Here is a 15126-nt window from a genome sequence, read left to right on the forward strand (position 1 = left end):
AAGGCTCTGATTTCAACACAAGATTTTATTATGTTTACTCCCTTGCCCTGAACTTGCTTATTTTTGTTACAAGTATACTTCATCTTTTATCAGCTGCCAGGTCAACAGTATTCTTGCCACAAAACAATTCACTATTACACAAGCAAAGCATAGTGAAACATGCCTATGAATGGATCTTGTCTACAATTTTAAAAAGAAAAAAATACCATCAAAGACACTGCCTTTACATTAAGTATGTCAAAGATCCAAGTATATTTGAAACCCAGACAAGAAACACTAGTTAAATCAGGTCTTGGCATAATCTAGTATAAACATAAATCTGAGCTGTGCTACCCACTGTTTTTTCTTTTTAGAAAAATTAGCTTAGGCTTGATTTGCCAATACCATTATTATTCATAACGCCTCAAAATCTGGGTATTTACATGATTTTAAAAGGGCTACCGTTGTTTTTTTTTTTAATGCTCTGCTAACTGTTCATGTCAAAGCTAGGCTATTACATAATATATTTTTAAAAGATGGTCTTCAAAATTGCAATCATATTTAATGAAGTTTTTAGAAGTCTTCCTCATTCCAAATTATTCAAGATTTTATGTCCTAATTACCCATTAATAAATTAAAAGTCTAGAAAGAGCAATAGTTTCTAAACTAAAACAAAACAAGTGGCACACATATTTTAAAAGTACATAGTTTCTTTAGATCACTTTACTCTCTTTTATTTATTTTACCTGACTTTATAGTATGATAGTGGGAACCTGTTCTGTGATATAAGAAAATAAAAAACAGGACTCCATTCACTCAAAGGAGAAATCAATGTTTCATAATAAACTTATTGGTGCCACTAACTTGGAATTAGCAATAATTCACAGACTGTCAAATATATTTGAAAAGTCTTATGATATAATAAATGAATATGAATAAAATTATAGGAAAACATTTAAACATCTTTGGGGAACAAATTTTTATGTTAAAAACATTTTTTAGTATAAACAACTGATGTGTCTGTCATTAACTCAGGCAGCATCTACCAAGCAAAACTTACTAGATACTCTATGTAATCAAAATTAAGTTGCATGTCATTGAAAAACTATTCTGTGGTATTTACTTCCCACTAATTCATACTCATTTTCCCACAAATTTAATTATATTTTTCATGTCTTTCCAAAATATAGGTGGATGTACAAGAAGAGAGGGAAGAGAAGAGGGGTTTAAAAGAAAAGGGAGAGAGATGGAAAAAATATATAGAAAAGAAAAACTTCAAAGAACTATTAAAAGAAAAAAAGGAAAAAGGGAGGGAGGAAGGAAGAAAGGAAAAAGGGAACCTGAAAACAAATGTCAAAAACAAACTAACTACAAATTATAACAATTATTTTTAAATCATGTCAAATAATTCTCATCAACGTACCAGAAATGAACAACTATCTCTCCACCCAGAGATTGAAAGAGAGAGTAAAACCATTTTGAATATTCAAATGGGAAGGAAAATACTGTTAAGTTGCTTAAAAGCATTATTATTATTATTATTATTATTATTATTTATTATCATTATTCTTGAACTAAGCCTCATCTAATCTCCTGACTAGAGGATGAGGCCTGGCTGCCAGAGTTCTGAGAGCCAAGTCAGGGGAAAAGGGTGGAGGCGGGTGAAGGTGAGGGTGGGGGAAGAAAGAGTTTCTCAGCATTTACTATACATTATTCACTTAATCTTCTTGTTTTGAATTTTTCTCAACTCCTGAGCTCCACCAGTTTAGAGACTCTCTGTTTTAATCTTTCCAGCCTACTACTGGCATGGGAAGGGCAGTTACCCAGTGCCGTGAAGTATGTAAGAATCTTCAAGTTTTCAGCTAATCCTCCCTACTTCAGAGGGCTCTTGCCCCATCTCCACACATAACACTAACAGTCCAAAGATATCTAGAGCCAGATCCTGAGCTTTTTTAAAGATCCTGAAATTTAGATTCTATTAAGTTTTTTGGCATTCTCCATTGCTAATTTAGGATTTGGCATTTTTTAAGCAGTTACCACTGTGGTGTTCAATCTACTATCTACCTAGAAGCCTCAGTATACATGTTATTTTCAAGTGTCCATGGAATACTTGGAAACAGAATATTAATCTTACACTATAGGCTACAATGAAAGTCTCAAGAAATTTTTTAAAAGGTAGAAACTACAACCATAAGGCAGTCAAACTAGAACATAACAAAAATTTAAAGAAGCCAAAAAAGTTCCAAAATTTAAAATACACTCCCAAATAAGAATAAAAAATACCATGACAGACTATTTAGAAAATAATGACAAGAAAACTAAACATCAAAACCCGTAACTAGAGGCAGACTCACAGATTTAAACTCATTATTGAAAAAAGAAAAATAATGAAAACTCACAAATCTTAGAAAACTAGAAAACCAATAACCAAAAAAATCTCAAGGTAATAAGGATAAAGAAAAAGCCATAGTCAATAAATTACAAAAAGAAAAAAGTAACAATAAGTAAATTCTAAAAGCTATACTAAAAAATGAAAGTACTTTAAAAAGCATATACAGGGGAATGACCCATTCTTAGGTTATGCATATGAAAATATTCAGGGGTGAAGTGTCATGATGTCTGCCACTGAACTTTAAGTGGTTCAAAAAATAAAGAGTATCTACTATTTTCTCTGAGCAAACTACTTCTACTAGTTTTTCTAAGCCAGTGTGACCAAATTGGGGAATCTAGGTGATGAGCACATAGATGTTCTAATAGTACACAGATTGTACTATGCTTTCAACTTTTCCATTCATTTAAAATTTTTCAAAATAAAAAACTGAGGAAAAAGATATGAAGACATAGTTACAAATAACACGTTAACTAGAGGTAAGGCGTTATGAAGCAATACGTTTCAGAGAAATGTGTGATACTTCATTACTTTCTTATATGAAATGCCATGAATATGGTTTAATTTCTCTTTAGATTTTTTGGAAGTGCTATGAACCCAGTAAGTCCCAATGTTCTAAAGTAAAAATGAATATAAAACATCAAGATTTCTGATTTTATGGTTTTTCAGAAGGTTTATACTGAAAAGTCTTTTTAAAAAGCCATACTTCCATGTATATGTGTACTTGAAAATAATTACTTTGAAGTGAAAAATTAAAACAGAAAAAGTTGATTGGAATATAGCAGGTCCTCACCAAACATTCTTTCGAAGGCAAAACACTTGCTATAAAGTGTAGAAAATTCTACCAAGTTGCTGCGCTGACAGAAAAACACTTATACAGCAGCTAAAACTACAACAAATGATCTGAAACTAAGAAGATTTCACAGTACACTGCCCCCTTTAAAAGGTTCAGTGTGCATTAAGACACAAATCTATGGTTTTATCCTTAAACTTCATCTAACTTTATTAATCCCAAAAGATTTTTCAGCTAGAATTCATTTGAAAATCAGTCATTTCCCATGAAAACTATTAAGTATTTCTACATATGTGAGATTCTACTGAACTAGATTCACAAATAAAAGTTAGCTAGTTGCTACTTGAAAACATACATACAAAAACATCAGTCTTATTTTATAGGCTCTGTTAGGAGTATATATAATAGGCCATGAGAGTCATATAATTTATTCTGGTATTAAATACTATGGTAGGTTAAATACACCAAATAAGCACATTCCAATTTTTCCTTTCAACTACACTTTATATCCTCTCTTCTTGATAAATGCTTCCTATTACACATCATAATATGCCATATTTTACAGCTGTAGTAATTTTTTTCCTAGTGAAAAGTTTTATTTCTTGATCTCCACCACTCTCAGCAAATGAAACCTAACTGCAACACTATCACACCTGCTTGTTTTTGAAATATGTGGGGCAGTTAACATTAACAAAAGTGAAAGGACAAAGAGAGAGAGAGAACATTTTGGTTTTTGACAAATATAAAACTATTATGTGTGCCTCCGTAAAATGATAATTCAGTATCAATAGAGAATTAGAAGGAACTTTTACCTTATAATAAAGGACAAGTTAAGAAAACTAATGAACAATGCAACTGGCTTAAAATTACACTTACAAGTGTTCTAAAAAAGGCTGGAGGTCAAATATCGTATTTCCCAGAAAATAAAACCTAACTGGAAAATAAGCCCTAGCATGATTTTTCAGGATGCCCTTACCCCCAAAATAAGCCCGTTAAGAGAGTCAGCCAGATGGACTCATTTAGTACATCCATTGCAACAGACAATGGACATACTGAATTATAAAATAATTATATTAATATATAAATACAAATAAATTATATTATTGACATTAATACTTAAAATAAATTATAATACAAATTATAATTAAGTATTTGTAATACCCAAGTGGGCACCTTTGGATGAGAGGTAAACACCTATATAAACAGATGAACTCGAAACTCATTGCCGAACGACCAGTCGGAGTACAGACACAATGCATAAATAACGTGTGCACTTGGTAACGAACGGATGTGGTTGGGTCTACCATGAATCTTCATAATTTAATACGTCGTGTGTTGTAACGGACATACTTCATGCACTCGTGTGAAATGAAACGTTTTCTGAATTTTGGTGCCTGCAATTTTTCGTCGCTTTTGTGTGGACCATCATTCTTAACTGTCATCATTGTTGTTGCACTCCTGTCTCGTAAGTCTTCAATTAACACTTGATTTAATGGTAGATTTAAAGGGAATAATATTTTGACCCCCAGACAAGATGAGTGCAAACAGAAAGAACTATTCCATCGAGTACAAGAAAGGAATCGTGGAGGACTCCCGGGGCAAGAATCTTATGGCTTTCTGCAAAGAGAAGTTGGATCTCCGAATGGTCCGAAAATGGCGAGCAGAGTACGATAACCTCAGTCAACAGATGGACGAGGGAAATGCTAAGAAGTGCAAGTGTGGATCAGGTCGGGAACCATTATTTCCTGAGCTGAAAGATATCATCTGTGAATGGATTGCTGACAGGAGAGCAAAGGCTTTGGTTGTGCGCAGGGCTGATATTCAAGCATTTGCTCTTGCAATGGCGCGACAGTTAGAAATATCCCCAGAAGAATTCAAAGCATCACAATACTGACTGGATGGCTTCCTTCAGCGATATGAACTGTCTAAGATCGACAACACTGTTCAAGCTGGAAGATACTGAAGTTATTAAACGCGCACTTGCATTCAAGTCCTTTGTTGATGGCATCGACTTTTCTAAATACCAACTCTCTAACATGATTGCTATGGATGAAAATGTAGTGTTTATGGGCCAAGGATCTCAAACGACAATTAATCAGAGGGATGCCTCATCAATCTACATTCCCTCCAGTGGTTATGAAAGTGCACGTGTTACCTGTATTTCTGGCAATTCGTCTGGATGGAAAGAAAGTCCCACCTCTAACTATCACTAAGGGCAAGAAAGATAAGGTTGAACGTGTTTCCGGCATTTATGTTCTTGAAATCGAAAAAGCCTGGTGCACACAAGCAGTTACAAGGAGGTGGGTCAATTTAATGCTGCCACTTGTTTTGCGAGGTGGCCAAAGAGGTCTGCTGGTCTGGGATTCACCCAGCACTCACCGCACTAAAGCCATGAAGAACTTCCTTGCAGAGAGAAGAATAGGTCAAATAATGATTCCCGCAGGAATGACTGCCTATCTCCAGACTCTTGATATTGCAATAAACAAGCCATTCAAGGACCATCTGCACACGGAAATCAATGACTACATTGAAAATAGAGTGGAGAGAAATCAGTGTGGAAACTTTATGACGCCTAGCCTGCAAGAGGTCGTGACTTGGGTGAAGAATTCATGGGATAAAATCACTGACAGCTGTGTTGCCAATGCACTGCGAGCAGGCTACATGGACAAGAAGTGCTCATTTAAGGAGAGCTCTATTGCTGGACATGAGAGATTGGGGTCAATGGTTCTACAGGAGATAGAGTCGCAAGAAATTCAAGCTGGAATTCGGGGTTCGGAAAGTTATGATCATGTTCCAGAAGAAGATGGCATGACTGTATTTGAATAAATGTAGATTTTTGTACATGAATAAATGAATAAATGTAGATTGTTGTACATGAAAAAATGTAGATTGTTATACATGAAAAACTAAGACATCCCCTGAATATAAGCCCTAATGCGTCTTTTGGAGTAAAAATTAATATAAGACCCGGTCTTACTTTCAGGGAAATGTGGTATCTTAAATCACACAAGGAATTTATCAGAGAGGAAAAACGAAGCAGGTTCTGAGAGCGTCATAGTTAACATAAATTGGATTTGTGGTACATTATAAAATAATAATAGGCACCCTTTGAAAATTACTTCAAAGTCTTTATTCTGGCAGGTTTATGCTATAATATCTGGACACTGCTTAATATTCTTGCGTAATGTCAAAATACACACGTGTGTAAGCATTCCTATAATGAATAGAGGACAGGATAATTCTAACTCTAATTTTGTGAAATTCCAGGAAGTAAAAGTTTCACTTTCAATATTACTCCATAAGGACTGTTTGAAAAGTTTAGTGTAAATCAAATTTTTATTAAATAAAAACATTGATTCACTAAATATAATAATGTCTTTTAATAACTTTTAACTGATCTTCAATTAGTAATAGCTTTTGCTTATTCACCCATTTGTAAATTCATTCATTCAATAATTATTTAGTGAGCACCTAGCACCTGCCACGTATTATTCTAGGAACTAAGGATACAGCAATAAACAAATGAACAAAAATTCCCTCTATTTTCTTATTCTTTTGGGTTTCTTAGCTCCTCCTCAGCAGTGGCAAAACCTTAATTGTCTCCCAAATCCATCCTCTCTTCTTTTAATTAATTTAAGCTTTAGCTGGGCACAAGGCCACGAAGCTAGGCCATATGACTAACCCTGATCCATGGGATGGGGGCAGAAGTGATGAGGGCAATGGTTCACATGCTTGAAAGAAAACTGCTTGTTCACCACCTCCTCATGCCTCCTTTACACTGGCTACAGGTCAGACATTGTATCAGCAAGATTCAACCACAAAGAATTAAAGACTCTAGAAGATGGGAGGGGGAAGAGAATGGAACCTTGATCCCTGGTTAACCCTTTGGAGAAGAATAGCCCTGAGCTGCCCAGCAGCTCAAACTTCGGAGAAAAATAACTATCTTTCATGGTTAAATCATTGTTATTTGGTCCCTTAAAACACCCGAAACAACATAGATGTATAGTAGTCTATTCTTCATCTAACATTATAAAATAGAATAATGACCCTTAATTTACTTTGTGTATATTTTCAAACTCCACCTAGAAGCCATCCATGACTCAACACCATGATAACATCAGCCACTGCTTCTTTTCTGCAACTTCTTTATATCTTATATATATATTTCTACTATTACACTTATCATAATCTCGATTATTCATTTCCACATGTAGCTCCCATACTAGATACGAGATGTCATATGTCATCATCTTATCTACTCCTTCCTAGCCTATAAAGTATGTATGCTTATTCATCTCATTTTACATATAGAGGCCATGGGGGAAAAACTGAGGCTCAGAGAGCAAGGTGGCACAATTCTAATCTAGAACTAGAATTTGAGCCAGACAGTATGAATCTAAAACCCATTATCACACTATAATATTTAAGCAGTATTCCAAAAGATTCTCTTTCAATAAACAGATCAGTTCCTTTTTCATTAAGGAAAAGCATTATATCTCTAAAAGATCCAGGTAGTCTGATCTGGAGCCCATGTTTTAATCACTGAGGTATTTGTTGAAAAGAATGAATAAGATGACACGGTTTTGTCATCTTCCCTAAGGTCTGAGTCAGGATCTACATACTACCAACTGAATATACTGAAAACATTACTTAAGAAAAAGAAAAGGTCTAGCTAGAAAGAAAGAGTCTTATAAAGATATTCTACAGTCCCCCAAAGTCCAACCAAAACAGTAACGACAACAGTTGCTACCACTTAATTTTTTTTTTAATCTTTGAAACCACACTGTGAAAGATATTACCACATACATTTTATAGATGAGGAAATCTGAGACACAACAACATTAAGAAATCTGTTTAAAGTCTGCCATCCCGTAAGTAGCAGAACTGGTATTCAAACCCATGTCTTTATAGCTCCAAAATATTCTCTTAAAATTTGTGTTTGTTTTTTTTGTTTGTTTTTTACATTATAATGTTGTCATCCCTAAGAAACAAGAAGCACTGCCCAGGGCCTTTTGTGAACAAGCAAGTTCCAACTTCAGATTCTAGCAGAGCTCAATGCCAAATGAACTGGGGCTGAGCCCTGATGGTAAAGAGGGCAAGGAAGGATTTCCCTGTCCCTGACTGGATTAAACCTGCTTTGCCCCTTTTCATAGCAAGTTTTTCTTCCATAGAACCAGCTGAGCACCTTTTCCAGCTTTCTGAGCAGCTTTTCCAAATTTCTGAAGCTCAATTAGCTTGGACTACTATGTTGACTATAATGCAGAATTCCTCTTAAGAGGGGTATGGGAAGGAGGAATAACAGCTATTCAAATCATTCCAGCCACGAGGTTGGACGATATAGAGCTAAAGAGCTTGGACTCTTGAGGAGCCTGCCAAGATTCAAACACCTAATCTGCCTCATACTAGGTATGGCACGTTGGAGAAAGTATCTAACCTCTCTGGGCTTATATGCCTTCATCTATAAAATGAGGATGCTAATTTATTCTTCCTAGGGTTGACAATTAAAAGATAAAATATACGAAAAGTGTTTACAATAATGCTTGGCACTTGGTAGGCAGTTTAAATTTTGCTATTAATATTACTAATATTCCTATAGTTATTGCACAGGGAAAAAATTACACACATTAAATAGGTATTTTAGAGATTCTCTAGTATAAAGAAGATATTAGCAAATAGCTATATATTTAAAACCCAGTCCTATAAAATTCTGACATATGTGTATTAGAGTCCTAAAAATAGTTTGGAAATTGATTTCCAGCATCTTCTTTAAGTAGGCAAACAGTTTTTAAAACCCATGCAGAGATATTCAGAAACAATTCATTAAAATAAAGCAAATTACTCAATTCCATTAAAGTAAGATTAATTATCTATTATGGGCTCAGCATTATTCAAAGTTCTATAGCTCTAGACCCTACTTTCAATAAGCTTAAAATATTAGAGAATAACAGACACAGTAGAATAAATAATCAAATAAGGCAAAGTACAAATAAATGTCAGTGGGTCGCATATAACTCAGAAGGAATTCTACAGTACCATTAAAATTTATGAATTCAATCAATAAAGAACTATCTATGTGTATCTTTAGTGCCCGTAATGCTAGTGATAAGAACAAGTTCAAAGAACTGGTATATTATATTATAAATTATTGATGAATCACTTCAGCAAAAACGAAACAGAGTTATTGCATAATTTCCATAGTAACTTACTGTTGCTATTTTTGTCTTGAGAAAATTCTCCCTTTCTTCATCTACCTTAATTTCATGTCCAGTTTTAAATAATTCAAGCATTTTGGGGATGTCACGGCCAATGGAATCTGGTTAGGAAAATAAAAAATCCAAAGTTATCACTCCATCTAAACAAGCAGCAAAAATTACTGAATAAGAAAAACATTCATCTCATGTTAAGATATAGAAAATAAGCTGTGGCAGAGAGACTTTAGAATGGCCCCATTTCCTGGTGTTCGTGCCCTTGAGTGACTCCCTTTCTGTATGTGGACGGGACCTGCAACTTGCTCTAACCCAGAAACGGGATGATTATGTGCACATGATTACATTACATAGAACTGCAATGCCTATCTCGAAGGAGACTCTCTTCCTAATGGCTTTGAAGAAGCAAGCTATTATGTTATGAGGTGTTATATGAAGAGGGCCACAAGGTAAGAAACTGAGGCCCTCAGTGCCACAGCTTGCAAGAAACTGAATACTGCCAAAAAGGCACATGAACCTGGAAGCAAATCCTTCCCCATGTTAAGTCTCAGATGAGACCACAACCTGAGCCAATACTTTGGAGCTTTACAGACCCCTGAAGCAGAGGACCCAGCTTAGCTAGATACACATTCCTGACACACAGAAGCTGAGACAGTAAATGTGTGTTGTTTTAAGCCACTAAATTTGTGGTAATATTGTTGCACAATAATAGATAACTAAGTATAAGCAACGATACTGCTTATCATACTTTAGAAATATTGATGACAAATTAAAATAAAATGTATAAAATAATCTATGATAGAAGCTAACAGTGCAGTCTTCAAATATTTTAAGAATATTTTACCTACCTTTGTGTGAAATTCACCTGACCTGCCTTACCCTTATAAAGAAGGGAAGTAACTAGAAAAGTACCAAGATTTAGCAGTGGAAATAATGTCACAGTGAATGACGCAGCTGTTACTGCACAAATGGTTACAGAAAAAGAGTTAAAAATTAAAACTTAACTTATTGGATTCTAATGGCAGTTTGTTCTCCATTAGGTGGGGAAAAAAGGATGCAACTGACTATAAAAAGGAAAAAAATGGTATAAAGGTAAAAACTAAGAATTTTCTTTGTTTTTTTAAAAAAAACTTAGAATATTCAAAGATCATGTAGAAGACTCCAAACATAAACTACACCTTCCTAATCTTTAGTCATTAACATTTTAACTCAAATTTAATACATAAAAATACACATTTTTAATATTCCACAATACTATAACTTGAAAATTTTTTGACTTTGTACATAGAAAATGTGAATTATGAGAAGGGTAAGAAATACAATAAGGAATGTGCCATTAAAGGCATACCACTCCCACTGTTATCTCCGGAAATTCTTCCTATAAGTCAGTATGAAAATCTCATTATATAGGAAGCACAGTATACCCTCAGCATGTATTACTTCTAAGGGTTATCTGAGTTGTTCAGTATGGCTTAGAGCACTTCACAGCTATAAATGGAAATTACCCACAAGAAGCTTGCAATCTAATTGGGAGAAAAGGGACATACAGAGGCCACAACTACTGAAAAATACTAGTTTTTTTAGTATAACATTTTGATGTAATTGAGTACTAAACAGTCTGACAGAGAGCATAACAATAAATGGTAAGATGCTAATACAGCAGTCCCCGCTTATCTACCATTTAGCTTTCCATGGTTAGTTATCCATGGTCCGAAAATATGACATGGAAAATTCCAGAAATAAACAATTCATAAGTTTTAAATTGCATGCTGCTGCGAGCCACCCACTACATCCCACCAGGAACGTGAATCACCCCTTTGTGCAGCGTATCCACGCTACATACATTCCCCACCTGTCAGTCACTTAGTAGCCATATCTGTTATCAGAGAGACAGAGACCACATTCACATAATTTTTATTATGTATATTGTTATAACTTCTATTTTGTTATTATTGTTGTTCATCTCTTAATGTGCCAAATTTATAAATTAAACTTTATTATGGGTATGTATGTATGTATGTATGTATGTATAGAAAAAACAAAGTATATATAGGGTTCAATACCATCTGTAGTTTCAGGCATCCACTGGAGGTCTTGGAACGTATTCCCCGAGGATAAGGGGCGACTATTGCAGTGATGTACAAAGAACAGGAACCAGTTAACCATGTATTTCTCTATTTAAACTTCTTTAACATATATATGTGTGTGTGTGTGTGTATATATATATATATATATATACATACACACACACACACACACATGTTCTTTAACATATGTATATGTTAAACATATATATATGTTAAAGAAGTTCTTTAACATATATAGATATGTTAAAGAAATTTAAATATATATATATATATATATATATATATATATATATATATATATATATATATAATGTTTTCTTAAGAATAGCACCTAATACATAGTGAGAGCTCCAGAATTACCTCCTGGCAGACCTGAGTCTATACCTATAACACTGCCTTCCACCTGTCACTATGGACGAACTGCCCATGCTCTATCCAAAGGCCATCCCTCTTCATTTGTGTACTGGATCCCACTCTTCCACACCACACCTCCCTTCTCTCCGCTACATTGTCAATTTTCCCTGCTTTTCTAGATCATTGTAATCAGCTTACAAACTGGCTATAAAACCTCCCATCTTAAAATAAAACAAGTCTACGACTTCATATTGCCTTCTATGACCATGCAATACTCCTCTTAAGAGCATCATTTCTCAAAAAAAGCTGTCTATCTTTCTGTCTCTGCTTCCTCTCCATCCATTTTCTCTTAGGCCAACTTTAATCAGGTTATCATCCCCAATGCTCCCCGGAAAATAATCTTTTCAAGTCATCAGTGACCTTCACTGGGTTCCTCTGACTTGCTTTAGCAACAGTAGTTCTGAGTCTATCTCTCCTCTTTCTACAATATCTTGGCTTGTCCTGTGAAACATTACTCTCACTGGTTGTTCCACTCTGTTCTTGTGGGCTGAGTTACCTTCATTTAGCTGACTTCCAAAGGCTGAACTACCTCAGGGTTGAGTCATTTGGCCTCTCTTTCTATCCATACACACCTCCCCAGGTGATCTCATCCAAATACATGACTTTAAACACCACTTATCCTCTGATAACTGCCAAATTTATATCTCTAGCCACAAACTCTCTCATGAGCTCCAACCACCTACTCTATGATCTCCACCTAGATACAGGTAGGTAATTAGTAAGGAGTATAGTATGACAGATGTCTGCTGAAAGAATGAACAAATAAATGACTTCATAATTTTGAATCTGATATCTTAGTAATGTTGTAATGATAATGAAGTGGGAAATAAGGCTTAAGAAGGAAAGAGAAATAGCTCTGCACTAAACATCCTGAAGTGAAGGAGGTGCTAATGAAATACTGTATACAGTTAGCAATAAGAACTGGAAAAAAGTGATAGATTGGGGATAATGATGTAGATTTGAGTTAAACCAGTTCCATGGCTAAAACACAAATAAAACAACCTTCCTTTGACCTTATATATTTCCCTCCCTCCCTCCCTCCCTCCCTCCCTCCCTCCCTCCCTCCCTCCCTCTCTCCCCCCCTCCCCCTCCCTCTCCCCCTCCCTCTTTCCCTCCCTCTCTCTCCCCTAACCAAAGCATGTTGATGTGATTTTGTATTTCCCTAATGGCCAAGATGTCGAACATCATTTCATGTGCTTTACTAGCCAACTGCGTATCTTCTTCTGTATAAAGTGCTCATTTAATTCTTTTGTCTTTAAAAAATATTAGGTTGGATAGTCTTCTTATTGAGTTATAAGAAGTCTTTATATACTGTGGATACAAGTCCTTTGTTAGATACATCTGTGCTAAGTATTTTCCTCCAATGTGTGACTTGTCTTTCCATTTTCTGAATGGTGCCTTCCCATGAGCAAAGTTTTTAATTTTGATCAAGTCTAATTTAGCAACTTTTTCTCCTATGGTTCATGTTTCTTGTGTCTGAAGAAATCTTTACCTAACCCAAGGCCATGAAGATTTTCTCCTAGAAATTTTTCTTCTAAAATTTCATGGCTTTAGCCCTTACAATTAGGTCTATGACCCATTTTGAATTAATTTTGTGTCTGATGTGAGGAAAGGGATACCCAGTTATTGCAGCACCATTCATGGAAAACAACTATTTTTTTCCATATAACCTTGGCACCTTTGTCAAAAACCAGTTGACCCTTAGGAATGGGTCCATTTCTGAACTCTCAATGTTTGATCTAAACACATTTATCCTTATGTCTTGATTACTGTAGCTCTATAGTAAAGTCATAAGTCAGGTAACATAGTTTGTTTTTTTTTAAGAACTTTGCTCTTCCTTTCAAAAACATTTTTTGATCCCTGGTCCTTTGTCTTTCCATTTAGATAACAGAATGAGATTGTTAATTCCTTAAATCACTTTTTTAAGCCTTCTGGGAGTTTGATTAGGATTACCTTAAATCCACAGAAAAAAGTAGGAGTAATTCCATCTTCAAATCCATAGCCATGGTATATAACTTTATTTAATTAGATACTTCTTTTGTTAAATTTATTCATAAGTATATTATTTGTTTTTTGATGCTCTTGTGAATAGAGCTGTTTCACAAATTTCATTTTGATTGTCTATTGCTAGTACATAGAAATTCAGTTGATTTTGTGTTGTTGATTTTGTATCCTGCAACCCCACTAAATTCACTTATTAGAATTCACTTACTAGAATATGTTAGAATCACATTCCCTAGAAATAAAGACTGTTTTTATTTTTACCTTTCCCACGTGTATGCCCTTTAATTCTTTTACTTGGTAAAATAAGTAAGTGGTGAGAGCAGAGATCTTTGCCTTGTTCCTGATATTAGGTAGAAAGCATTCAGTCTTAATGGTCTCATCATCATTAATAACATTTGCTGCTGATTTCTCATAGATGAGTTTTGTCAACTTGAGAAAGTTCACTTTATTCCTAGTATTCTGAGAGTTCTTATCATGAATGGGCATTAGATATTGTCAAACGCTTTCTCTATATCTACTGAGATGATCTTAAGTTCTTTGTCCTTTATTCTGCTAACATGGTATATTATATTGATGTTCAGATGTTGAATCAACTTTGTGTTTTGGGAATAAATCTCCTTGGTTAAGGTTTTTTAATCTTTATACACATACATACACACTGCTGAGTTCAATTTGCTACACTTTGTTAAGGATTTTTGCTTCTATGCTCATGAGGGATATTGATCTGTAGATTTCTTTGCTTGTGATGTTCTTGTCTAGCTTTGTTATCAGGGTAATGCTGAGCTCAAAATGAGCTGGTTAAGTGTTCCTTCCCCCACTATTTGCTAAAGGAAGTTGTGAAGAATTGGTATTATTTCTGTCTTAAATGTTGGATAGAATTCACCAGTCATGTGGGCCTGAACTTCTCATTGTCAGAAGCTGTAAATTACTAATTCAATTTCTTTACTTGATACAGATCTATTTAGATTTTCTATTTGTTCTGGACACTTTTGGTAATTTATGTCTTTCAAGGAATTTACCCATTTCATGTAAGTTGTCAACATTTGTTGGCATAATGTTGTTCATAATATCACCGTTTTTATCTTTTCATATCTATGGGATATAGATATTTCATTTATGATCTTGATAAACTTGATCTCTTTTATAAATCAGTCCAGCTGAAGTTTTATCAATTTTATTGACCTTTTTAGTGAATCAGTTTTCCTTTGATTGCTTTTCTCTGTTGTTTGTTCTTTTTCTATTTCATTGATTTCT

At 34.7% G+C, this 15126-nt stretch overlaps 1 protein-coding gene across 1 annotated transcript in view; it reads right to left on the reverse strand.

Moving 5' to 3' along the window:
* Window positions 1-15126, reverse strand: part of MRPL1 (mitochondrial ribosomal protein L1) — a 51494-nt gene that overhangs the window by 9735 nt on the left and 26633 nt on the right. The window contains exon 7 of the mRNA XM_019720227.2: window positions 9368-9474. Within this exon, the coding sequence (XP_019575786.2) occupies window positions 9368-9474 (107 nt within the window). The remainder of the gene's footprint in view (window positions 1-9367; window positions 9475-15126) is intronic.

The sequence above is a fragment of the Rhinolophus sinicus genome, linkage group LG02 (genome assembly GCF_036562045.2).
Source record: "Rhinolophus sinicus isolate RSC01 linkage group LG02, ASM3656204v1, whole genome shotgun sequence".
Classification (NCBI taxonomy): domain Eukaryota; kingdom Metazoa; phylum Chordata; class Mammalia; order Chiroptera; family Rhinolophidae; genus Rhinolophus; species Rhinolophus sinicus.